General features: G+C 40.4%; 1 protein-coding gene and 1 long non-coding RNA gene across 12 annotated transcripts in view; one reads left to right on the plus strand and one right to left on the minus strand.

Annotated features, from left to right (window-relative positions):
• The window catches only part of MCF2L (MCF.2 cell line derived transforming sequence like), a 152,796-nt gene that overhangs the window by 90,324 nt on the left and 34,472 nt on the right, over nucleotides 1–28,000 (minus strand). Inside the window, exon 1 of one of the 11 annotated variants that reach the window (XM_085558709.1) lies at nucleotides 3,930–5,186. The exons of 7 other annotated variants lie outside the window; for them this stretch is intronic. In XM_085558709.1, the coding sequence (XP_085414835.1) occupies nucleotides 3,930–4,050 (121 nt within the window). In that variant the 5' untranslated portion in view covers nucleotides 4,051–5,186. 3 more of the 11 variants (XM_021545615.4, XM_085558663.1, XM_085558622.1) reach the window with 3 other exon arrangements.
• Nucleotides 1–28,000, plus strand: part of LOC146768774 (uncharacterized) — a 42,094-nt gene extending 14,094 nt beyond the window's left edge. The window contains exon 3 of the long non-coding RNA XR_014949819.1: nucleotides 731–28,000. This is a non-coding gene — a long non-coding RNA (uncharacterized LOC146768774). The remainder of the gene's footprint in view (nucleotides 1–730) is intronic.

Below are 28,000 nucleotides of genomic sequence, written 5' to 3' on the forward strand. Positions count from 1 at the left end.
CTATGGAACTAGTCATATTGAATTGCTCACTCACAGGTCCAGTTTATTGAATTGCTCACTCACAGGTCCAGTTTATCACCTCTGCTATGGATTCACACCTAACTCTCTTTTCCATCTTTCTGATAGACAAAGTGCAAGAGTATTTCAAGCAGGATGGGTCAATCAAAGTCCCAAGCAGAGAAACTCAAAATCTCAAATGAACCCCTTTTAAATACCTTTATGCAGCTAACAAACAAAGGCATGGATGCAGCAAACAATAAACACAGCTTCACATACCTGGACCTATCTAGTGTGGGGACTAACAGTAATGAAGTTGCGGCATATTTTAACACTGACCAGAAATGCTAGTGTTTGCACAGGCTCCAGGCAGGCTTTGGCTACACTGAAGCCTTCAGGTACTTAAATATTTCTGCTATTTTTGTGTATTCAGTCTGACATTCCTTGCATCCACACGTTTTGCTAGCCTGCCCATAAGCCAACTCCCTCTCCCCTTATAAGAATGCCCAATACCCCACAGAAATACTCATACAGCTTCAGGAAAAGATGTACCACATCTGCATCCCCTTGGCTGACACAGATGATGCAGAAGTGCTCTTCCTCTAGACTCTTCTTCCCTCTTTGTGGTGGATTATTCAGGTTATAGATTAACCAAGCTCTGTCTGACTCACTACAAAAACTTATAGGTATGAGACACCCACATCACAGTGCTGCTCTCTGTGCCTTTTCACAGAACTTCTTTGGATTGGAAGGACCCTGTGACACAGTCACAGGAGTCTCCTCAGCCACCCATTCATCACACTCCTAGAACTACACACAAAAAAAACTACCCTAGAGCTTCAGTCATCTTCATCAGAAAACCAACCTGAATCCAGAGCGAAGAGATGCAGACTACAGGATGCCTCCAAAGATACTCCCCATCCATGCCACACACAGCACAGACTGAAGACAGATGTCTCTGGCATCTCCCCTTGCCAGACTTGTTCTACAGCTCTCAGTTCAAGCTGACCTACTGTTCCCATTTGCTTAGAGAAAGCGAGAAGAGGGAGAATCTCAAAGCAGGTTTGTGAGCACTGCGCTGGGATGCCCCTCACAAGGGGCCACAGCACCTTGGAAAATCTCCCCTGCTGATGGGAGACAGAGGTGTCCCCAGAGAAGTGCTCAGAGCCACAGCTTCCCAGGGCTGAAATCCTCCACAAACCCACAATTGCTGTCCCACCTGCTTGCAGTCAGAGGTGAAGAAGCCCACAGAAGGTACAGAGCCAGGGATGGACTCAGAAAATGCGATGCTGCCTCACAGCACTGGCTGTACCAGCCTGTCCGGGCAGGAGGGGCCACAGGGCACCTGGTCCCTAACGTCTGCATTCCAAAGAGCAAGTGTCACCAGAGCCTGGGCTCAACCAGGTGAGCAGATAAAGGCAACATAGCCTGCCCTGAGTAAAAGACACCTGCAGAGAACAGCACAATGAAGATTAGGCCAAGCAGGACAGATCCAACTGTCAACAAGCTGTAAGTAAATAAAGTCTGCTTTGTTAAAATGAAAATAAAACAGAGATGGATTTGATGAAGTACAATGACTCTGGAAGCCAGCCCAGCTTCCCTTATTAAGGTAAATAAGGTAATGCAAAATCAATATATGAACTAGGACATTTATTGTTCAGTTAAAGGTTTCTATATGCTATATTAAATATTTTAACATGCAGGGAAAAGAATGAAGTGACAGCAAAGCACACATGCTCTCAGCAATTTCCAGAGATGCTAATGAAGAGAGAACAAAGCCTTGTGAGACTTGGCACAACAGGATAAGCAGCTCAACTTTGTCACAAGGAGAAGAGAGGTGCATACATCAAGGAATTAATAGAATCACAAGCACATTTACTTTGGAAATACATTCTGCCAAAGTTGTGATTTTACCCAGCATAGCTACAGGACAGAAATGTTCTCAGGCTGGAATACCTCTCCCTTTCCACAGTCTAAAATTCTGATTCACCTTCTGTATAACATGTGTCTGCAAGTGCCACTGAAAACTGAGGTTTGCTACCAGGAAGGCGGGAAACTCGTATCAGTCCAAAAGGCCATAAACCAGCTTTGACCAAAACAATGGAGTAATTCTTACTGGATATACAAGGGTAACATTAAAAGCTTGCAATTGCTTTCCTACTGTCAACATAAAATGGGTAAGAGGAAGAAAAGGAAACAGAATTTTTGCATACTTGAAGACTTCAAACAGAAAAGGCTGACACTTGATCAAAAAGAGTTTTGGAATAATAATAAAGATGGGTGGGAGACAGAACAGACAGCTTCCTACAGAAACATACTATTTTCTGACTATACACACCTCTAAATAAGGAATAAAAAGATGTAAGTAAGACATGATTGCATAGCATTGTAAGATTTATATTAAGGATGTTGATCTAAAGGAATTTAGGTAAAAATTAGGAATAGCATCTGTTAGAATGTGTTCAATATATTAAATTTGTGTTTTTCTCCTATGTAGTCATTGCTTTGCCTATACTTTGGATTAACTCCAATCCATTAATGAATGGCCAGCAGGTGCTTGAAACTCATAAAAACACAAATATCATGAAATATATGGTGAAATTAGTGGCCTTCATGACTACACTATGGACTTGACTGCAGTGTGAGTGCTACCAAATGACAGTTGAATCCTACATGAAAGTAAGACTGAAATTTGAGGAGACCTTGTTTTGTTTTGCTTTACAGAATGGCATTCCACATGGTTAAAATACTACTACATTTTTCCTGAATTTTTTTTTTTTTTTACTTTTATTAAGAGCAATTTACATCAAAACTTTTTCTAGTCTCAGCTGAATAGACTTAATTGTCAGATTTTGGTAATTTACTAGTAAGCACTCCTAAAATTACCAAACCTTGGCCTCACAAATGCCCAGAACTGGTAAGTCAGGAAATTAATTTTATATAAATTGATTTATCATTTATATTTTAAATTATAATTTTATATTTAAACTATAATTTTAATCCCAAACACAATAGATAACAGAAGACACAGTGAGCATAGTACAAGTGAAGGTGTAAGGAAATAAAATCACCAGATAGGCATTTTCCTCTTCTTTTTTTTTTCCCTAAGAGTAAATGTCAACATCAAATAAAGGAATACTGAAAAGCCTTGAAAAATAACAAAGCTAGCTTAGTTTTTTTATGCTGATGTAAATTTCAAAATTAATTTAAAAATAAACAAAAAAGTCCATTTTCTTTTTTTTTTTAAGATCATAATATGTCACTGTGCATAAAAGAAAACAATGAAGTTTTAGCCAGTCAGAGTTAACTCATTTCAGAGAAAAAGGAAAAACAAAATGTAGCTTTACTAAACACAAGGATTATGTAATTATCAGTCACACTAACACATACTGTATAATGCAGATTTTGAGACTAAGTAAGTGGTGGCAAAGTTCTAAATTTAGTGCAGTACAGATGTGATCAGAGGCTTATTGATTTTTTAAGTACAGTTATAAATATTTTCCTCTGTATAAATAGGTATACTTCCAGGAGAGGAATACTCAAGCAATAATCTTCTAGAATATAAAACTGGGATGATGTAAATCTATGTTAGATACTGTCATACACCTGGAAATGCAAGCGAAAACAAAGTATAACTCTTTTCTCCAGTAGGTACTTGTGACAAAGAGTAATTACTATTATGAGTAGTACCTGGCATAGATAAAAATCTGTATTTTTTAACTGTAAAAGTTGCTGAATCCCTATATGAGTGCACTTTCAGGAAAAAAACCCCAAACACTATTTCCTGCAAGAATCATTAGTTGAAAGAAATCAGTAACACAAATCCTCGGCTGCTTGCTGCTCATATTAAACTCACATGCTGCTCCACTTTAGTTGCAACATTCTGTGTACACACACACCACACTATAGGATCACGTATACATTCACCTCACCAGAGCATATTTGATGTGGGTTATTTCTCAAGTGTCTTCTGCCGTGAGGGATTTGGAAGAATCTTTGTAGGATCCTAAAAGGACTTTCATGTCCTTCCCTTAAAAGGCGGCGTTGAGACATGGTGTATCTTCACCAGACTATTCAGCAAAGGAAATAAAAGATCTCTTCTTTACAATTACTCTCTTCTAATACACTGAAAAACACTCTGATTTTGTTTTTAAATGTCAATGGAATGTGAAATTTCAAAAATTGTGAAAAAGGTCTCAGATTTAAAGTCCTGGAAGAGCATGGAGCGCAGTTATTTGTATTGTATATGCTTTTCTTCAGGAACCAATACCTAGTTCCACTAAAAAGCAAAAAGAAAAGTTGGTTGCAGTTAATGCATTTGAAAATACCAAGATGTTTTCTGCATGAAGCTGCAACACCCTCTCAGTTCCTAGCATGCTGCACCCAGCAGACAGGACATCTTGCCACAGCTTCACTCTACTTTCAGTGCGATCAGTATGAATAAAGAAGTCACAGCTCCTCACACCAACAGGTCAGACTAGCAAGTGACATTTTAAGAAAATAAAAAATGGTGCAAAACTGTCTCTATTTTAGTATTTTATCCAAAATAACTATATCCAAACTAACAGTCCTGCACTGTTTAGGATGAAGGAAAGCCCCCACAAAACATCCGGGTTGTCAATGCACTCCAGCCACACAGGGAGATCCAGCACCAGAGCTCATCCCAAGTAGCTGGTGAAATCACCTCCTTCTTCACATGCTTCTCCTTAAGGTGAGGGATGTCCAGCTGTTGCAAGGAAACTCACAAGGTTTCTCCTGAAGAAAGGCAAGATGAATGTCCTTTTAACTTTACAGTCTTGCTTGTAAGCTCACAGCCCCACACTCTGAAGATGGAACTCTCACACTGACACTTGCTACATTTCCTACTTTGTCTCAAGCACTTGGTATCCTTCAGGGACAAGTGCTATGCTCTTGCCAGAGAATTAGAAGAAAATACCATTGTGAATTCAATGCTATCAGTTAGAAACTCCTCTTCAGTTCACTTGGCCAAAGTCAGACTCCCATCATCAATATAACTCCTCTTCCTCCCCCTGTATTTGCACAGAGGACTGAGCCCTCTGAAGGCAGAGCCCGTTTCCGGAATATGTGAGCAGAAGGTCTTATGAGAAAAACCTGGATCTTCCTGGGAGTTAACAAAGAGCTAATAGGAAGGAAGGGAGGGGAAATGAATCCCAGGCTTTCTTAAAACATATCAGGAAACTCTACACTGTCTGCTGCCCCTGTCTCTTTCAGTGCAGGAGAGAGGAAATTGATAATGCTGCTTTATTTGGCAGTCAAGATTTTCCTCTCAATTCTGTTTAACTATGTGCTGCATGGCCACAGATCTGCCACAACCCAAATATATACCATTACCACACCATCCTGAAGAAGTATTTTAAAATATGATGTATCATCTATTACTCTGAAAGTAAATTCAAACAGACAAACTTTAATTTAGTCACATTGAAGTAGATATTAAACATCCTGTTACAAAGTTTTAGTTTGCCTACACTGTGTTAACAGAGGAGAATTGTCACAATCCTAGCTGGAAGAGGTTCAAATTTTGACACGAAATCATGGACAAATGTGACAATCTTGAAATTCGACAACTAAGAAAAATATATTAAAAAATAATTAAAACCAGATGAGTTTCATGCAAATATCACTTGTTTTGCAAATTCAGTATATCAAGATGGACCACTGCATCTTGTAGCTATGCTACATGTCCTGGATCAAAAGCTTTTCAAACTTATTTAAGTACCCAGAAATTCACAGGAAGGAAGGACGGGAACAGCCTAGTGGTGGAGCACCACCATGATGCACACTGCCACTGTACTGTATGCTCAAAGAAAAGAGGAACTGAGGTAAGACACAGCAGCCATACTGGGCAAAATTCTGCATTTTCTTGTGCTGCTTATCACTGAGGGCACCAAGCAGCGGTTCTGGCCAGATCAAGGGTAAAAACAACATCCACAGAGAGAGCACTGCAACGTGCTCCTTGCTGAGTTTCCCAGTGGAGGCACCAAACATCACCCGCAGATGTCTGTGGCCATTTGTCAGCCAGCAGAGCTTCCCTCCTTCCTGGCAGCATAACTACTTGTTTGGGGCTCTAGGGGCACACCGGCTCATGGCCTGTTCTGACAAATCAACTGGGATAAGGATGAAACTACTCATCTTCTTTCAGCAGCCAAGCTCACTAGAAAATGAGGTAGACAGGATAAGAGAAAATGGCCTCAGGCTGCACCAGGGAGGTTTAGACTGAATACTAGAAAATATTTCTTCACAAAAACATTTGACAGGCACTGTATCAGGCTGCCCAGGGAAGTGGTTTAGTGACCATCACTGGAGGAATTTAAAAAGACATGTATGTTGCACTTAGGGACATGGTTTGTTGTGGACCTGCCAGTGTTGGACTTGATGATCTGAGAGGTCTTTATCAACCTAAATGATTTTATGACTCTATGAAAAGTGACCTTTATCCCAGTGGTGTCTTAAGTGTGTGTGTGATGGCACCAGTGGCACATGGTGACAAACTCACCAGCAATTTGTGTAGAGGCTTATTACAAGGAAAAAGGGTGTTCTCCTTTCTTTCCTCACATATCAAATGCATGCAGAAGATTGATGACTTAAATTGCAAAGTTGGTAAGTACACACAATCCTGCTGAAATCTAGCCATTAGCTACATCCCTGTCCGCAAACAAGCTTTTAATCTTCTTTCAAGCACTCAAATTTGTGCCTAGAAGCAAAGAAATTAATCACAACAATGGCTATGGTAGTGCGCAATCAGAAGGAAACAGATGGTGTAATGCACTGTTTTCCAAACAGCAGCAGCTTCTATCTCCAGGAAAATAATCTGAATATTTTCCCTTGCTGCTGGTATTACTATAAAAAAGCTCCTATTTGAAGGACATCTCTGCTCTGTACAGCATCAGCAAATTACCCCAGAGTTTATAGACAGCAATATTTTTTGAGTATTAGTTTCTAGACTGCGCCTATCTCTCCTTTCACATCACATAAACAGTAACATTCAGTGGGTAACACCCCTCCAATTATCTTTAAATGACTGCAGACAGCCTGATGGAATCAACACAATTGTGGCAATGAAAAAGGGCTTATTTTTCTCATGCTTCATTTCCAGGTCTGTTTCTGACTGCAGGCAGAGTGTTGCACATTGACAAAGCAGCAGCCACGCTACCTACAGCTGTACACTCTCTCTGATTCCTCCTTTCCCAGGAACCCACAAAATACTTTAGAACAGTGACTTCAAGTTTTCTTGGGAATCATTAAATTAAGATGCCATCACTTTCTTCACCACTAAATGTTCCTACTGCTGCTTTTGTTCTTTTTGTTTGTACATGACATCTCAAATGCCCGACTGTGATTTTTCCTCCAAATCCTAACAATTATTTACAGGCCCTTCCTTACATTCTCACATTTGATGTGATGCTGAAAGATTCACACTAAGAAGCACGTATCCCTCCTAACTGTACAGAGCAGCAGGCTCTGGCAGCAGAATCATCACTCTTCTAGAGTTTTTTCTAAATTTATTCAATTTCTCCACACTTCTTCATATTTCCTGATAAGTCACTGCCCCTGTGTTGCTATTTCTCCTATTGTAGAGCATGATTTTCAGGGAAAAGAGTACATCTCACAGACAAGAAACATGGTGGCTCTCATGCACTTCAAGATCTCACCACTCATGCAGGGCACAGGAGTCCACCTGTGCACCCTCTGTCTTCCACTCACCCACTCATTTTCCCTGGAGTTCTGGCAGGTAGGAGAAACTCCAGTATCAGAGGTGCCTTCACACCCCCAGTAACAATCCAGAGGGCTGCAGGACTGATCTCACAGGAAGAATATAAAACACTCTGAAAGTTACATGGAGAACTGCAGTTACCATACACATATGCAGAAGTCAGAAATTATTGTTTCTTGGATCAGTTTCTAAAAGCAAATATAAGGGCACATACAAGCTAAATCTTACCACGTGGCTCTTCCAGCACACTTGCAGTAACAGTGGAAATGAAGTGAGGGGGAAGAAAAGTGAAAATGTTCTTTAGATTTTTCTCTTTAAATCATGTATCATCAATTATGTTCTGCATACTTATTTTGTTGAGAACAGTCATAGAAACAGAAAGATAAATTGGACTCATGCTACATTCTTGTACAAACTGATTGTTTTGCACACATTAAAATATAATATACAAGTTACTTCCAATCTGAAATGTAAGTTGTTTTATAGAGTTGAACACCCACACAGCATAACAAGCTAGCACTGACTGTTATGATTAGTCCTGAGCTTTTTTATACCTCTATGTAAGTGTTGAATTACGGCAAGTTGGTTGTGTTAATTTTTAAAATTGAAAACAAGTTGTCAAAGATTAATCCATGCCAGAGACCAGTCACAAGGCTAAAACAATGAAGAGTCAACTAGAAGCTGATTTTAAATGAAAAAGAACATGTAGCTGAGATGTTAAAGACACAAAGCTTGATATTTTTACATCCACAAATCCCACATGGACCTTGTAGAGTGAAAATGCTGAGAAAACCTATCTGAAAAAGAAATAAATCATTATTACATGGATATTCTAGATTATTGAAATACAAGAAAAGACTGAATCTTCCTTTATCAATGTGGATATATCAATATAAAGTCCAGGAACAATCATTTGCCTTTATTATTTTTATGCTGGTTAGAACTGGACAGGTGTGCTTATTTTTCACTTTTAGACTACTCCAGCAGAACATTCTAGCAAAAAGTTCAAAAGGGAGTCCTCTCAAGTATTCTAGAGAATCTGCCATCTAAAATATATTTATAAAATACCATTACATAGCAGCAGAAGCTGGAGTGGGAAGAAATTTCAGAAATAGGTATGAATGAAGATAAATATGGGTGAACCTAAAACCCACTGTAATCATACTCAGTATCTCATAAAAACGCAGACAGCAATAAATATTCTTCATATTTTGATGTTGATTTATTAAGGGCTGGGTGTTTAAATTATTTGGTATCACAAGAAATCTAGACAGAAACCCTGAATTAAGCTAGAAGAGTGAGTTACAAGGGTGAATTAGGTTAGTTGTCCAAGCTTAATCCTAACTGGATGTATCTGCTCAGAGACAAACCACGATTGTAATAAGCATCAGATGAATATAAGTAGATCAGGACTGAGATAAATGGACAGCTTGCATTCTATTTATACTTGCACATTATGCTGCTGAGCCACTTCTGCCAGTCTTTTTCACAGCAGAAATATCTCTCAAAAAAAATTAAACCAAAACAAATCCTAAACCTGTACAGAGTGATTCATAATTTAAATGTACAGTAACAAACAAATAAAAAATTACAGTATTAGGGTTCAATACTCTGGAAGTGTTAACACTTAACTGTCAAGATAACAAAAAGCTCTTAAAGCCTAACATCTGTCCCTCTAATTTAGGTAATCTTATATTGCATGTCTGAATCTCCTGCGGGTTAGCAATAAATGTGAATCATCTCCAAAAGAATAAGTTCCTTCGCCATTAGCAATAGAAAATAGAAATCACAGTGGAACAGAGAAATAACCAGATGAGAATGTCTTGTTTTGTTCAGCCACGTGAAGTGGGGTTTAACATCTAACAAGACAGCACTTCCACTTTGTCCTTTGAGTCCTTTCATTCTTGCAGGCAAATAGCAATTGATTTCAAAACTTCAGAGATGTTCTAGGAAAGAGTAAGGAAACTGCAAACACACTGACAAAGACCAGGAGGTCAGAACATGGACAAAGCCTCATTAGTATCCAGTGCCAATGCAAAGCATCAAGTAAATGCCATTGAGATACTGGAGCTAATTATGCACCAGCTCACCATTTACTTAAATTCTACCAGGCAAAATTACCTGGAAGGTGAAAATTACAGGTGGTGATTGAACAGATCTGTCAGAAGTATGAAGTCTGCCCTTTTGGTTGGAAGTGAAAGCATGTGAAAAGGAACCTGCTCCTAGAGACAGAAGCACAGGAAGCTCCTGGGAATTATTTCAGTCCTTGATGTGGATCCCTACTTTCACTCAACCACAGTTAAGCACCTGACTGCTGCTGCTCTGTGAGCCCAGTGCAAGGGAGGGAGGAGACCACCACAGGTGGAGACCTGTAGAAAATGGATTTTCACAGCAAGACAAGGAGAAAGAAAGTGATGGGAGACTTTTGGTGTCTGCACCCTGTGCAAGAGGAAGCTGTTGATTATAATCAGACAAAACAATTGTCAGCAAAAAGAAGAGGCTTAAGATAGTTTATCAAATACAGCTTTATCGACTATGTCCTATAAAGATATTATTGCTTCAGGCTTATCAGCCATTCTTTCTGTATACACATCAGATACCAGCTAGTAATCAGACTCAGGGATTCAGGATAAATAGCTTACTTTAATATATTGAGTTATACTTGTGAAAGCTGTGTTCAAAAATCACCTGCATCTAATATGTGCATATACATGCCTATGCAAGCACGTATGAATGCACAGAAATGAATAACACATGCAGCCAAAAACACTGACTGACCTCCCAGCAAACAGCTGTGCAGAATGAACTGGGGAAGGGAGAATCAAAATCTGACATTGGAAAATGTCTGGCTGGCATTTAGGAATCTTTGACTATGCTCAAAAGAGAATTCTAGTTTAAAAGTTGTATCTTTTAACAAGTACAGCAGTTACACAGTGTTTTCCCAACAGGTTGAGCTCTGGCAGAAGCAGGCAGAGAAGGGGTTTGAATGCATTTACACTCTAGACAGTTGCTGCTGCTTTCCCCAACCAGATCTGCAGCATTCAAGACCAACAAACAGCTCATGAGTGAAACCTGTACTTCCTCAGTTTCTCTGAAGGATACAGAGCACCTGAACACATTTCTCAATTGTTCAAGAGGGGCTGATTTTGCTGAGGGCCAAGAAAATGCAAACTCCATGATTTTGAAGGTCACTTTCTGCAGATGATGCCTTTGACAACTATGAAATACAAAACATTATACAGACCACTGCTGGAGCAATGAATCCAGACAACTCCCAGCAGGGGTGAGGCCTGACTAAGCTTCAGGTGTTCTCAATAATCTAATGTGTACAGAGGGAAATCACTGCTGAGCACCTGTTTATGACAGAGAATATTGTCTTGTAGTGCTGCCACAGGCCAGGAGCACACTTCCAACCTTCAGTCTCTGCTACTCTAAACTTCCTTCCTCTATGTTGCCATGTTCCTTGGACCCGAGGGATCCAGTGCTCAGTTCTCACATCTTCTTTATCAGACTTCAATTCTTCTACACTTTTCACAGTCTTCTCTTAGTCCTTTCATGAATGAGCTATTAATAAAATGAGAGAGTTTTCAGTTGAGTTGCTGCTTTGAAATTCTTCTGCAGGTACTGTTACACCAATTGCAAATATATATGGCAGTAATCCACTCAGCACAGAAGAAGTAATGCTATTAATACTTTACAAAGCTTATATGCAGCTGTAATACCTTTTAGGGACCTTTCAAAAATGTTGCAAAAATCCCTAGGCTGTAAGAACTTCATACAATTTTTCTCAGGTTACTGTTAGGATGCAGCACAGCAGGTTGTGTACTGCAACCTTCTGAAATGGTTATAGAGATAAATCACAGAAGTGTTTGGAGAAGGAATGAGGTTTTTATAATATTAATGAACATTCATTAACTGCTGATTTCCATTATGCTTATGTCAGCCTCTAGTGAAGTAGGATTTTTTCTGTGTAGAGATAAGCATGCTTAATTGAACTGGGATAAAGGGATTTCTGGTGGGACGTTCAACAGTTTCCTAGACAGTCAAAGTTTTAGTTTGTTCAGAGTTAGTTTGCCTCATTCTGCTTATAAGCTACTCAGTTTTAATAAACATTTTTTAATTTCAGAGTCATAATTAAAAACATGTAAGCAAATAAATCTACACACAGTGAGAGAGAGACCAAGGGTCTTTATGTCATCTGGAACTGCAAAGGACTACAAGTCCATGCTTCAGTTGAGTAGTGAAAAGTTCTCTGAGAACTAAGAATCAACAATTTCCTTCTGAAAACCTAAAATAAGCACTGTAAGATATGCAGTTACTATCACTGTAACCTTTAAAAAGACTGAGAAAATCATTCCATCTATAGCATCTTTCCAACAAGCACCAACACTGAATACAGCCCCAATCACACAGGCACTTCGTTTGACCTGACTCTATACTGCTGCCAAAAGGAGGATTCCTGCTCCCAGTGACTTCTTGCTCCCTTTGTGTGGGCATTTGCATTTGTGCAGCTGAACAGTGAATTATGCATGGATATGTTCCAGGTAGGACAAGCAGAGACATGTGATGTGGCTCCTGGTTGAAGAAGTCAAATATGATGGTACACAAAGGGGCATGTGGAAAGCTGCTGAAATATCTATTGATTTCCAGGTTGGGTGTATTATTAAATTAATATTTCCTAAAATAGTACTTTAAAATGTGCTTGTGTCTGGATTCTTCAGCTGAGATGTTCACATGATTAAATAAAATGGCACTACTGCATAAATAAAATAAAATAGCATTAATAGCATAAATAATGACTATTTATGGCTGTACACTTAGAACCCAAATAAAGGCACAATGGGTAAATACATCATTGGAGTTACAATGGCCAAATAAATTATTACACATCAAAATGTGTTGAAAGACACTGAAGATTTTGTAAATTAAATATATGAAGTAGAAACAGGCAGTGATGAAATCATGGCTCCTCTTGACATACAGCACAGAAACACTGAGGGAAATAACATTATTAATATGTAAGCCACTGAGAAAGAAAAAGTCAAGACATTACCAAAATAATCATAGGTTATACCTCAGCCTGCACATTGTGACTAAAGTCTGCAAAGGGAAGATGTGATTCAAGTCTGCAAAGGGCACACAGTGTAGGTCCCCATAGCTGTAGAGCCATAAAACAAAAGGTTAATCCTAGCTAATAATCCCTTTCTCCCTCCCAAATTTTGATTTTCTTTGTTACATCTGGATTCACATATTAATTTTTTCCAAGACATTCTAAATGCTGTCAGTAAAGACAGATGTGACAGCAGTTTTTATGTGTTCCTTTTTTATACAGAAGAAATGTTACAGAGGCATGTTCTGTTGTCCATTAAGGATGTGTTTCTGGAAATTCTGATCACTAAAAACATGGTTTTACTCTTCATCACCAAACTGACTTAATCAATCCCAGGTTGTTTGAGGAAGATGATGATGACACTGAAGATGGAACTATTGAGAAAGAGGGGCACAGGTGCTCCCATTAAAAGACTGATACTGAGGATTTGGTCTGGGGGATGCAGCAGTTGGGATCTTTAAGGAGGGTGATCTGCTCCAGAAAGCTGACATCCCCTCCAGGTGACAACTACTCCATCCACCACGTCAAATACACTGTCCCTGTGCATTTAAACTGACTGTATTTTAGTCTCTGCACACATCCCATCTTCTCCACAGAAAAAAACATTTGCTTCCCAAACAACATCCAGGGTTTCACCTGGGTGGCTGACAACAGTTAGTAGAGCAGGATGTTCAAGAATCAGTAGTGGAATGCCAAACCTAAGGACAGGATCTAGGGAACTGGTCCTCTCCTTGTGCAATCCAACACAAATCAGGGATATAGTCATAGGAGTAATCTTTGCTCAGATTTGTGATGTGTAGGCCACCAGCCCCAGGCACTCCTATTAGTTATGTACAGGTCTGCCTTCTGCCTGGGATATTTTTTATTATATATCCTTAAACACAAGCAAGGCATCTGGAGAGCATCATACAAACTGACTTTCTCCTTCAGAGGAACATACGGGATTCCCAGATATATCCCAGGAGTGAGAAGCAGGTAAGAAAACAAAACAAAAAAAGCACAGATACCACAGTTCATGTTAAATATATACAACACTCAGGTATTTCAGAACTCCCCAGGTGCTCTCGAATCTAAGTAAATCCAGATCAAAACCAAAGTAGTATCAGAGAAAAGGCTGAGTGCAGAAATTTTGCAGAACACAGGTTTAACTTTACTTTATAAGACTCTTTATTAAACCACAAATTATACTCTGCTCTGCTTTGTAGCTACATGCCTGGACTTAGCTGCTGTCCTGGATACTAATACTATCTTGCCACATTTCTCTATGTACAATCATTTAATTCTCTTTAAACATTTAAAACAATCTGTGATGACTACTACAATATATACTATATGAATATGGCAAAACAAAAAGCCCCACAGTAAATAACTAAAAGAAACAACTGGTACTAGGAAAATTGACATAAATTATTTTAAGTTGCAAGACCTAGAGTCACAGAGTCACTGTGCCTTGATCCATTTAGAGCAAGCTGTAAAATTTTCTGCAATGGCACTGGAGCACATGTACACCTTGCTGCAAAGGTTTTAACCTGCAGGAAAACTTCTAACACTGCAGAGTACCACCAAAATCCACCAGCCAGCCAGGCAGCAGATCTGATGTGCCCTGTCTGTGCAGCCAACTCCTGAATGCCTCCATCCTGGATCATCTCCACTGTTGGAGGCATTCAAGACTCAACCAAGCATATCTCTAATAAGTAGATTAGCTTTGAACTGGTGGTTGGACAAGATGATACCCACAGAAGCCCTTTCCAATCTAAATTATTCTATAATCATCTGGTTCATTTAGCTCCCTTGCTGTTATCCAGTTGTGTTCACTGCTTTGATTCCCACAGAGGAAAAGGGAACCATTTCAGTGCTCATTTTATGTTAGTTGTTTCCATTTCCCAGTGAATTAATAATTTAGCAGAATTTTATCTTCCTCATTTTAGAGTTATGTGAAGTTGCCAAGTGGTAAAGTAAAACATTAAATTATTTACAAGTTGTACACACATGCAGGCAGATAAATGGTGCATCATATATTTAACAGTTGTCAGAAAGTACAAAAACAATAGGTATGACAGCCAAAGTCCTTTGTCTGAAGAGAGAAAAGTAATCTTCAAGTTTATGTTAATTTTTTCAGGTATGAAAAAGGGCTAAAGCAAATGTATTTAAGGTAGATCCAAAGTTTGTACAAACTTCAGAGCTACCAGATTAAGCAGTTTCTGTCTGCAAATGAAGGAATAAAAAAGTTTAACAAGGCTCCATTGCCCTGCTGGCAAAATTCTTCACAAAAGGCAATTAAAACCCTGTTCCATGTTTTAGAAAGACGGAATTGAATAAATCACAAGTGTGCAGAACTGTCGAGTGCTGGCAGGTGATTAGGTTATCACAGACTGGGAGAATAAATTAAAAATTCATTTGTAATGTGTGGACAGTGTTATGAAACAACAAACAGATCCTAAATCCTCAAGTCTCCAATTACCAACCCTATTCAGTTTGCTTGAATAAAAAAATTATGCATTCTTATTTTGGTGTTCAAGAAATAAAGAACTAATACTAAACTGCTGAATTTTTATACAACTCCAAATAACCTCTATACATGATGAAGACAAGGACAGCATACAGAATTCCTCATAATTCAACCTTTCTAAATGTATTTACTGCCTTATACATGCAGCTAAACAACCTCCTTCAAATAAACTTAACCAGAAATAAGTTTGAAAAATGGAAATAGTTTTGAAGTACCATGATCTGAGTCTTTTCTACAAAGGAACTGCAAAACAGAACAAAATACCACTACACTTTTTTCCCCCATTGTAACTACACATTCTTCTTGAAAACAGATTTTAAATATATTTCTTTCTTAATGTGCATATATTTTACACAAAGACCTTCTGTTAAAATTCATCTGGCTATCTGAACTCCCCCTTCCCCTGAATGCACACAGAGAGACATAGTCATTAAAGGATTGGCAGAACAAGATCTCCTTTCTTATCTGAAGGGGGCCCTTCCAACAAAGGACCTCCAAAAGTAGTATTTATTGTTAGGTGCTGGGTGATGCAATCTTATACAGCAGTAAAGATCCAGGATCTGCTTCCTCCACGTCCTAAAAAGCACACACATATTGTATCCACACTGTATTAGCATTCTTCTATCCTTTTTTTCTGACAAACTGTTCTGGCTTGTCACTGACTTTAAGTTCAGCAGGAACCCCTCTGAGCACTACAAGTAGCTCCACCACAGCCAGAAGGTCGTCTTCTATCCATAGGGTGCCCAGCACATAACTCTGGTGGAATGACAGCAAGTGACAGGGTTAAAGCACCTGCAGCCTTGGGGCTTGCCACAGCTCCCCAGAACCACTCAGTCTGGTCTGGAGCTCTCTCCTTTCCCTGATGCAAGCCCATCTCCTCTCACTGGTAGAAAAACCACCGGGTGTGGGGGTAGAAGGATCCCCTACACAGAACATGGGGCTGCTGGCACAGGGGGGACACCAGCCACAGCCTGGGGAAGGCTGGTCAGTGACTGCAGCAAAATGGGAAAGGAGGCCAGACAGAGTCAACTTCTAGTGAAAGGAGGCACTACAAGGAGGCCTGTGGAAGGAAAGGGACTTGGTACTGGGGAGGGACAGCTGGGGACTGAAAGGGCTGAGGGCAGAGGAGGCAGAGGCACTGGGAGGGGAGGTGTGGTGTGAGGCTGGGTGCAGCAGATGAGCTCAGGCAGGAGACCTGAGGAGGGACCAGCTCAGGACAGCAGGATCAGGAGCAGAGGGTGAGAGTTAACCTCTCAGGACTGAGGAGAGGAGAAAGCACCTCTAGCATGCAAAGGAAACTGCTTCTGGCTTTGCCAGAGTGCCCCTGTGCTTCCTGCTCAGTGCTGGGGACTGATCTTTCACTTGGAGTAGCTGCTTTGCTGTAGTGTCTCAGAAAACAGGTAAGACTTGGAATCATCCTGTTCATATTGCATCGATACAGAAACCCTCCCTAGCATGCAGATAGGGATAGAGGGGGAGTGTACATGTACAAACAAGGCATCATAATAAGAAATAACAATTACTGTTTATTTTGACAAGTTTTAATGCTTTATGGGTTGCAATTTTTAATAAAGTATAAAACACAATGCCTTGGGTGAGAGACCTACTCTTTCATGATGTTATAGCAGATACAGCAAAGACCACAAGGAGCAAACACTGGGCAGTGATAAAAGCCTAGATGTACCTTGTTTCCTTTTCAGAATAAATCTCATGCCTCAATTCCATGATTTAAGGCACTTTTCCAACTGAAAAATGAATTTTAAGAGTTTGAATATATTCTCATCAAACTGCAACACAAGAATTGATAGCAGACACGAAGTATAAAAATTCATATCTCTCATATTAACTTTGCAAATATTATAAATTGATAATGGAAGTCAATAACCAGTAAATGACCAAAATCTTCTCAGATAACATTTAAGATTAATAATTTAGCACTGAAAAAGAAATTTGCTATGAACATCGACTTCTAAATTAAAAGACAAGCATCTTATGTTTCATATCAAGGCTAGAAAAACAGCAAATAGCTGCCACAACAATGGTTTTTTTCTTAGACAAATATCAAATCTTAACAATATTTAAAGCTCTCAACAGGTGGCTTGGACAAAATCAAAAAAGGTGTCTCATTAAAAAAAGTACTTCTAGCTCTTATTGCAGCTGATTGCTAACACATACTTAAAAGTTGTTACTAATATAATGTATATTTAGTCTCTAGTTTAAGCAAACTTTTTTCTCTGATTTTGGACTCAGTTAAGGCAAATCTGTAAATTGATAAACTGAACCACAGAAAGAAAGAAAAATGAAAGTCACAACAAAATGTCACTTTTTAGACTCAATGTGCATACTCGGCTTTCAGCCTTGTGCCTTCCAAATCACCATCCCATGACATTTGTTTCTTTGGACATAGTGCAAGATGAAAATACAAAGAGAAACAGGGTCTAAGTCAGTCACTGGTTGCACCTCTATCCTATTTACTCACAAGGTGAATTAAAAATGTGGCACTTGAAGAAATTCTGGTATTGGTTTATACATACTAGAATCTGAATTTAAAAAAAAAAGTTTTGATCTTCAAAGTAAATTATTGCTTAATGCATCATGTATTTGTTTTAAGAGGTGTGAAAAAATTAAAGAGTTTGGATAAGTGGCACCATAAAAAATGTAACTATTTCTACCTTTCACAGCAATCAAAATCTTGTGTGAAAATAAACTGTCTGCAGATATCACACCTTGAAATACTGAAGTTCTTAGAGGCAGGGGACAGAATGAACTGAAATGTTTCTATTTCACACAACATGGAAGACTTGGAGCCTAATACTACACCTACCGAAATGAACTCCAGGATAACTGGTGAGCTGAAAATTCAATTAAATCTTGACAGAAGCATGCATCAAGAAGTGAAAAGACTCAGTTGAGAAACTGGACTTAAAGGGCAGATCTCTGCAGAAATCAAGTATGATAACAAACAGACCAGGCAGCTTCTCTCTGCTTTGCCAGTCAGCAAATCAGCAGCCACAACACTCAATACCCATTTCAGATCTGAAAGTTAAGCAAGACAAGTAAACTTCTGAAGAGATTATTGTACTTGATTCAGTTATCCAGGAAACACAAATTAAGGGAGATGGTCACAGGAGTTTCACCAGTTCTCCTCTTAATTAACTGCAGACTGGTAGTGAAGGAGCAGTCATGCCCCATCCCTGTTCCTCCAGTGCCATGGCCATGTGTCCTCACTCTTGCCCTGGTATCAGCTCAAATGACCTCAGGATGCAGCAGGGCAGGTGGCAGATATGACACTGAGCACACTTCTCTCTCCTCAAAAAAAAAAAAAAAAAAAAAAAAGTAAATTTCTGTTTAATCAACCACCACTTTAATGGTTCAAACCACTGCAAGGTACCCATCTCTCACCTGATACAAGAGAAACCATGGGAAACCAAAGACAAGGGAGATAAAGAAGTAGATGTGCTTGGAAGATCTTTTAGGACCAATGGTTTTGAAAAAGCTTTAAATATAAAAAACTTTATTAAAAATTGTTGCTGTTGGTTTTTTTTTGGTTTGTTTTTCAAATGGTCTCATTTAGGTAGCAGCAACATGGTTTATTAATTGCAGTTAAACTGCTGCTTGATATTAGAAACTTTTGTTTGTGGAAACTGCAGTTCTGTTAACTGGACATCTAACAGCTATCAGAACCTAGTAAGCTCACCAAGTGTTGACTCTACACCATACAAACCCAAAACTCTGCATTGAGTATGGTGAAATGTGATATTTTACATCATTTTTCAAACAAATTTTTAAAATATAGAGGGGAAAAATGTGACAAGAATGGAAACTAAAACACTGGAGCAAAAATGCTATTTCATTTCGTGCTATTCCAGAACGAGATATCACAGTCTCAAGCTGCGTCAAGGGAAATATAGGTTAGATATTAGGAAAAAGTTTTTAATGGAACGAGTGATAAAATACTGGAATGGTCTGCCCTGGGAGGTGGTGAGTCACCATCCCTGGATGTGTTTAAAAAAGACTGGATGTGATACTCGGTGCCATGGTTTAGTTGAGGTGTTAAGGGCATGGGTAGGATTCGATGATCTTGAAGACCCCTTCCAACCTTGTGATTTTGTGATTCTGTGATTCACATCTTAACTGTTGGTAACACAGCGCTGGTTGCCTGCTGACAGGAGCAGCTGAGGTGAAGAACAAGAGCAGGTACCAGCCCCGGATATCCGAGTTTACGCAGAGCCGTCACTGGCCAGACACCGCCCAGGCTGCCTCCAGATGAGACGGGTGTTGCTGCTTCCCTGAGCTCCCACCCTTGCCGTGCCCTGACTTTATCAGGGGAGGAGATGCACAAGTGCCAAGCTGTGCCTTGCCCTGCTCCCTCCCATCCCACCTCACCTCTAGGAAAGGAAGCCCAGGTGACTGAGCTGGGCAGGAACCACAACCGGACTCTCACCTCTGCAAGCAGGGACCAGACCTGCCAAGGATACCATGGGGCACACACCCCTTCTTCTCCCAAACAAAAAACTGCTTGAAGCCCACTGGCAGTACTGTGCAGTGATGTGCCTGACCTTATTTCTTCTGGGAATGCTCCTCCTTCCCTCCCTTCCTCATCAATTCCACCACGCTTGTCTGATGATTCCTTTTCTGCTGTGTCAAATACAGATAACAAGTTACTCGAGGCAGGGATCTGTCCAGAGCAGTATAACTCAACAGGGAAGGGTTTGGCAGGCTATACAAAAAATGGAGCAGAGCAAATTACCAGCCTTTAAAACACACTTTCATTTATTCATACCTTAATAACTTACTAATTAATTACTTAATGTGTTATTAGCAATACGTTTAAAAAATCAGGCTTTGACCCTTAAAATTCCTTTCTAAAGGCATAAAGAGTTAAACTAAGTTCTTCCCTCTGCAATTACCAATGTATTGGTAATTATCAAAGTCTGAGGTCTCCAGCATTAATGAGGCTATAAAATCAAACCTGACACTTCTAATAATTTTTTCCTGAGTACTTTTCAACTCCAGTACATTGTAGCCAGAGCAGCTGCTTGTGAAGCACTATGATCTCTATGGGATGAAGGGGCCCCAATGGACAGGGTGGCCCTTGCAGTCTGTAGAGTAGGTTCTGTGGAGAAACAAGATCTGCAAACCCCCAGCACAGCAGCCAGTGTGGCCCTGCTCCCTGCACAGCAGAGCAGGACACAGGTGGCAAGGCTTGTGAGAACCCCACAGAGCCTAATGACCAAAAATAACCCCCTGGTAAGGCTAACCCACAGCTGATCTGCTGCCAGGAGCAGGCAGCAGAGAAAAGGGTTAGGAAAGAGGGGAGAGTGGATGTACACATCCTGCTTCCTTTAAAATTGAATATTATAAACAACATTTGTTGCTATTTAATGACACAGGTCTAGGTCTCTGTACCAGCCATGCATCACATGTCTCACATGTCAGGGAAACTTGCAGACTGGTTGCCAAACCAGCGAGACTGCAGGTCCAGGGTGGAGGTGATGCCGAGTGAGTGGGAAGGCTCCTCTGTCTCGCAGCCCTGCCTGCTCCTGCTTTCCTCCCCAGGCAGGATGCACACCAAAGAGCCACCAGCCACACTGCAGCCCAGGGAATGTCCACGTGCAGAAAGTCAGGAGCTACTTGATGGGAAAGGATGGGAGAGGAACTCCTGAGGGAATGTGGGGGAACAGGAGGGGCTTCTCTGCGATCCAAGTGCCAAATGTTAACACCCACATCCCTTCCTGCCCTGGCAGTCGCACATCAGGCTGTCTCAAATACCTGTATTTCCCTTCCAACTGCTCTTGGATCTCAAAACTCTCACCCTCCTTTGGGAATAAAATTTAAATCCTGCCTCTTCCTACCAGCTCCAATTAGAGTTCTCTGCAGCGTCACATGAATGTCAGGCAGAGCCTTTACTGAATTCAGCCCTAGACCATCGTCCTAAAAGAATCATTGTGGGGTTCGAGGGTGTTTAAAAAGAGTATCAAATAAGGCCTGGAGTAGTTGTTCTGTTTCCATGTTTTAAAAGGCATGTGGTAGGATGCTGCAAAGTTTCTTCCTGATTTTCTGAAGGCTGGATAATCACTAAGCACACCTGCAAAATTAGCAATGTGGCATTTAATGTGTACCTTTACTCTCCTTGTGCAAAATTATGGCAGCTCTCTGTGCCACCCAAATCTTTTAAATTCCTTGTTGGATAAAAAATGTAAACAATTGCTTTGAAAAACACCTCCCACTGCCACACTGAAATAATTCATCTTCTGTCTTTATACAACAACAGAGAGAAGCAGTTTCTATTAATATCCCTCTCCTGCTCCAGGCTTGTGGTCTCAAAGAAATTCAGGTATACAATTTTCAAAGGAATTGACTTTGAAACGATGGCACTGAACTCAGATGCAGATTGCAATGTCCTTGAAAGGCAAGTAAAGCATGAGATGGGAGTAAGAAGCTCTGAAGAGACTCAGCAGAAGGAAATTACAAAAGTATGGAATTAGAAAGCTAAAATGGAAAGCTGATGTGGAAAGATCCTTTTTTTTTCTCCTGTCAGCTGTTGGCAGCATTTTGAAAACCATCAACAACTTTTTTGACTTCCTTTTGATACCTCCAGTGCACTCAAATGTTGTTTTCCTTCAAATCTGTATTATCAGAACTCCAATGTACATCCCACAAATCACTTGCAACCTCAACAGCTGTTGCATAGAACCCAGAAACAGAATTTTTGACTGTGACTGTCCTCAACAAAACCACCTGTGCCAGGAACACAATAAATGTTTGGGTCCTGAGCAAACTGGAGACATCTCATAATTAGAGCCTGGCATGTACTCAAGCATGAATAAAGTAATGATGATGAATTTTCATCACTCTTGTGATTCTGTGAATGTAGGTCATACTCCTTCCTAACTATTGAACACAAAGCTGTTGTTTTGCAGACAGTGTATTATGGGGACCCAGCTTCATGTCCTAATAAATGCCCATCTATGAGCAAAACATCCAGAGAATCTTTTTATATCACCTCATTTCTGCCCGCTTTTGGTTCTCATCCAAGCTGCATAACCAAACACACCTGTTTTGCTTCCATCTTTCCCCTTCTCCCATTGTCAACAGTCCACAAAGTAAGGTGGAAAAAATCCTTTCCCAAACACAAACATGCTTTTTTATCTACTTTGTTTCACTGAATGTTTGGGTGGGAACTTTAATTTTGGTTTTAAGTATAATAACAAGAATAGAGTATTTTATATAAATGCACTTTGACATTACAAACATGCTGAAAGACCGAGTAAAGTGTCTCAAAAAAGTGAAATGCTAAGTAAGAAAATACCAAGTTTCCTTTTATAAATCCATTTGGTAATAACAACCAAGTTCCAGACTCAGCTGGAAACTGAAAACAAAAGCCAGAAGAATTGCCTGGTGTTTGGAGAGAGGAATTCATGTAAGTATCAACAAGAGGATACAAGATGGGTAGATTTCATCCTCCACACTACACCCAAGACACCTGCCTGAGAGCTCAGGGACTGCTCCGGGGCAGACAGGGAATCAGAAAAACCCACTCAGCTTTCACCTCACCGGATGAATTACCAAATGATTCTCTTCACTGCAGTAAATCTGAAAATTGCAAATGTTAAGATAATAGAAATAGAGAACAATCCATTCAATTACAAATATTCCACAGCAGCACGATACAGAGCCATAAGGAACATTTCAGTTTGGCAGGACCTTTCCAGAGCAGTTGCTTCAGTAGGCATTGTGCCTGCTGTAACACATGCAAGGTAAACACAGAAAGAGGAAGCAAATCAGTCACACAACGTGCTGGTTCATTTGGTTCATGGGCCAAAAGCTGATACAAGACTGGTTTTACAAAGGTCTCGTTCAAATGCATATGACATGAGGTAACCTCAAATGACCAGCTAAGTAACATAGGATTACTGGAGAGAAAACCAGCAGCCCAGGACAGAATAGTGACCAAGGGAAATGACTTTGTTCATTCCAGAAGCCAGACACAGGAGGGTTTATAAAAAAGACTTCGATTTATCATTTCATATTTTTAACAATGAAGGTTGCAGCCTGAAGAGTAATTTTTAAAATCAGCTATGTGTATTCTCATGATTTGCTATTTATATAAATTATCTTGGTGTTTCATATCCAAAGCCACCCTCCCTTTAAATCCATCAGATGATAGGCAGGAATTGAAAGAAAAGGAAGGTACTTTTCTGGCTCAACAAGAATTGAGACTTTAAAAGAACTAGGACAGTCACTTCTCAGTGCAAATTTTCTGCCTGCCACATGAAATGCTGAAGGCAGAAAGACTTTTAGTGAAACTGTCACTTAGCAAATGCCTGAAGCACAGGAAGGGTGACAGCATGCACAGCCCTGACGTAACAGCACAGGTGAAAAACAGGAGCTTACTGCACAGCACTGCAAGTTCTCAACTTGCCAAATACCTGTTTGCCCAGATTATCAATTTCAAAAACGCTGACTGCTGCCAAGCAGCATAACACACTGAAATCTTCAAAACCTAGCAGTACCATGCCGTGCTCTGCTTTATCAGCTCGCCACAGTTCGAGTGCCACATTCAACAAGGAAACTGCCTTGCCCTGTGTCCTCAAAGGGATTTAAGTGCCTAAGGCAGCATCACACTCGCTCCTACCAAGCTCAAAAACCATCAACCTTCACATGAAGGTAGAGACATTTGGGGATGGCTATCACAAGGCTTCTCCATTTCAGCTTTCTCCCTTGCTGAAACTCACAGCCAGTTACACCTTTTGTGTAGCCAAGCTTAACATTTTTGCATTGCAGCAAGGATTTCATTATGTCCTACTCTCTGCTGCTCCAGGGAACCATGTGGGAAGCTCAACAGCCAGCTCCTTGCCCCTGGAACACCACAACTCAAATAGCACTTCCCATCAGTCATCAAGAAATTTAAAGCATTATTACAAAAACTCAAAAGCCACAAAAAGAACAGCAGAAGAAGACTGAGGATATAGCTAACATCTGAGACTGCTGTAAGGAGATCCGTTGTCCAAAAATGCCCACTCTGTGCAGGAAATCAACATCCAAGAGGATGATTCCATCTCTATCTGCACCCAGGACTGTGTGCTCAGCCTGACTGCTCCACAAGGCATGAGGAGGTTGCACCCATGGTGCTGTTAAAGGCAATGTTAAGGGCTGGACTTCCAGACAGTTTGCATCACCACAAAGCTGCATTCCTATGTGTGCTGAGCCAAGTGGCTCATGCTTGAACTATGTAGTTGTGGGGATAAGTAACTGGAGAGAGGTCAAAATAATATCGCAGGGTTAACTCAAGAGACCTACAAGTGATTAATCCATATAAAAGCATTCAAGATCCTGTTCCTTCTGTCCAAAAATGAGAGCTGCTATTTAATGGGACAAGACAAAAGAAACAGTGGAACTAAGCCAGATATTGCAAGACAGCAGGCTCAAACTTCCAGCTGAAATGCAGTGCTTCAGATACTGAAAACCTTAAGAAGTTGTTGGAGCTGACACACAAACAACAAAATCTCAAGTAGCTGATTTGATCTTTATTAAATGAAAAAGTGAGTGACCCAAATGCCTCCTATTCCCAGGTTTTGGCCAACATATCAGCTTAGAGCAAACACCTTGAAGACAACTCAGCCTGAGTTACATGCAGACACTCTGACCCTGCTCTGCACTGTTCTTCTGGGCAGAGGTTCCCTGTTATTTGAGATGCACGAGGTAATCTTGCAGCTTGGCACTCTTGGTTGGAAGTGTGGCAGGCAGCTGTGCCAGGTGCTCCTGCCAAGAAAATATTCTGACACACCATGGATATAAAAACACATCAAAGGAAAAGGCTTTTTCTTCTTTTGTATCACTAAGTACTTAAATCCCAGCAGGGCTCTCCTGGCTCTGCAAGCTTTAAAATATATATACCCAAAGTCCATAAACTGAAGAGGAGACTGACAAATATGCACCCCATAATCCCCTGAAAAGCTATTCTAAATGTGCCATCATTTACTGTTTAATACCTATTTTTGGACATGAAGTCAGTGATAGGTAGTGTTTTTTTGGAAGGGGGGGTGGCGGGAAGTTGTATGCAAAAAAAAATCCAACTCTGTTGTGATGAAGCATTTTGGGACACAATATTTAAGCAATAATAGCTTTGCTAAAAAGAAAACATAATCAACCTTAATGTTGATCAAATATTTATTTTTCAGATTCCCAGAAGGACAGCCAGCTCCTTTCAATAAGGACAATTCTGTTGTCATGTCTGAACGTTGCTCCCACTAGTTTCACTAGATTCAGCTGTTTCAGTAATAGAATAAAGAGTTTGGTTTAGGCCAGAATATGTTAAAAAATGTATGCCATGCAGGTGCTCCCAGGATCCATGACAGTACATCCTCACAGAAAATATGAGCAATCCACTCCCAAATGTTTGTGTCTTGTGCCACCTGGGTGCCCACAACCTGCAGATTTCAGAGCTCTCACACGGATCTCTCCAACTCTACCAGCTACATAGAAAGCTGAAAAAGTTGGCAAGTAGTAAAACAATTCCTTCATGCTCAGACCTGCCTGCTTGCCAAATCAACAGGAGCATACAGAGCACTCTGCCATATGAAGAAAGACATTATGACTTCCCAAAGTTGAAAATCAAGCAAATTGAGGACAGAAGCCACAAGGGTAAGAAAGAGCAGTCAAGCTCCCAAGAGTAGGAATGGGGAGGACACAGAAGAGGTCCTTCCAGCTGCCCACAACTTTAAAATGTCCCTTCAGTATGCCTGAGGGTGGTCCTCTCCTTGCAATAATCACCCCAGTGATTCCGTGTACTTGGAGACAGTGTGTGAGTCCCTTCCTCCCACATCTGTGCCTAATTTGCCAAGACAGGTGAGCCAGCCTTCAAAACTTCAAAAGCCTGCCTGTCAAGAACAGAAAGCCAGGGAAATGTAATGTAAAGTCTGGGCCTGAACTGTGAATAAGACTGAAAATGTGGAGCTACTGAGAAGTGACTGAAATGGCTATGGGATGCTACCTGGACTTAAAATACCAGTACTGCATACATATTTACTGAGGAACCACATGTTTTCCTTCTTTGGGTTGCTGATGTTTCTTCTTTCTGCAGAGCATTAAAATTGTGTTCAAGGAGAGGAAACAGATGGTAGTTGCAATAGTGGCACTTTTCCAAGGTGGAAAGAAACCATTATAGTGGGGCTTCCACAAGCTTAGAGTGAGAATATCAGATTTGTACTGCCTGTTTGCACGAATTAAACACATCACTGCGAGGCTTCCAAATGATGCAAATGTAGGGTAGTGGTTGACACTGACAGCTGGTGCCTTAACACTGTTTCTGTGTCAGTCAGAGCAAAGGGAGTCCTAAGCAGAATCCCCACCACAGTCAGTGATATGGACAATCCATGAGGTCCTAGGTCAGAACAGTTTATCATCTCAGGCTTCAACCTCGGAGCTACTGTTCCATGGGGAGGGGAAGTCCTGCCCAAAAACAGAAATTTGTGTAAGAGGGTTGAATTTAACAAAACAACAGAACTGAGAAAGAAGAAGGAAAAAGAAAAGCTACATCCAGACAAAGATAAATAATGCCGTTATCCATGAAAACAATAAACATGGACAAAAATAGGATTTTCCTTTTCAGTATTGGTAATAATTTCACAGTTTTTTTTTCTGAAATAACCTCTTTTTTTTCTGATGGGAAAAAAAATAATCAGAGAATCTCTTTAAATAATTTCTGCCTTTTATGGGTTTATATGAGAACAACAAAAGCAATTAGTCTGGTCATCCAAGTCCAGGTGGCCATTTGATAGAAGGAAAGTGGCTGGGCAGACTGAGAAGCATATCTGGGAAAAAAGAAAGATGCCATGGGAACACACTTTCCAGTTGCTGGGGGAGTGTAGGGCACAAGGTGATTTTGAATGGTGGAGCAGGAGTCAGAGCTGGAATATGAAACAGATGATAATGTTAAACTAAGGAGCATGATTTTAGCAGGTAAGTATGTCCAGAAGAAGAAGATAATGCAAGGTGTTGGAGAATAAGGTGAAGGTGAGGAAGACTAGAAATAATCAATCAAAAGCTTTGCCAGAGAAAGCTGTCCAGATTTGTGAAATGTGGCACAGGAAGGCACTCGAGGGACTCAGTGAGAGAATCAGACATTGTATGAGAGTAAGGAGAGGTCAGTAATTTACCATGGAGGCTGGGAACGTGAGTAAATCAGAATTTGGTCAGAGGAGAGAGAGCAGGATCTCTAAGGCAAGTGCTGGTGTGGCAGTGAGGGATGAGTAGCCCAGAAAGGTTCTGCAAGTGCCAGGCTGAAATAGGAAAAGTGGGAAAGCAGCCAGAGGCACAGAGGCTGTTCTGGTAGAACAGTGAAAGATTACAGACACACCCAGACTCCGAACCTCAGGCACTGGGAGATGCCAGGCTGGGAGCTGAGTTGCTCCAGGCTTCCTGGCCCTGACCTAGTCACAGGAACAACCTGCACACCTCACAAGGTGGAAGGACTTTCCTTCTTAACACGCCCCTTCTCTCTGTTCAGTGCACAAGGGTTTTAGACTTCCTCTTCTGACTCCAAAGCTTAAAATTACCTGGGATAAATCTCAGCCTGCTTGCAGTATAATTCAGAGGGAAAAAAAAACAAACAAACAAAAAAAACCAACAAAAAAAAAAAACCAAA

This window comes from Lonchura striata, chromosome 1 (assembly GCF_050655825.1).
Source record: "Lonchura striata isolate lonStrDom1 chromosome 1, ASM5065582v1, whole genome shotgun sequence".
Taxonomy (NCBI): domain Eukaryota; kingdom Metazoa; phylum Chordata; class Aves; order Passeriformes; family Estrildidae; genus Lonchura; species Lonchura striata.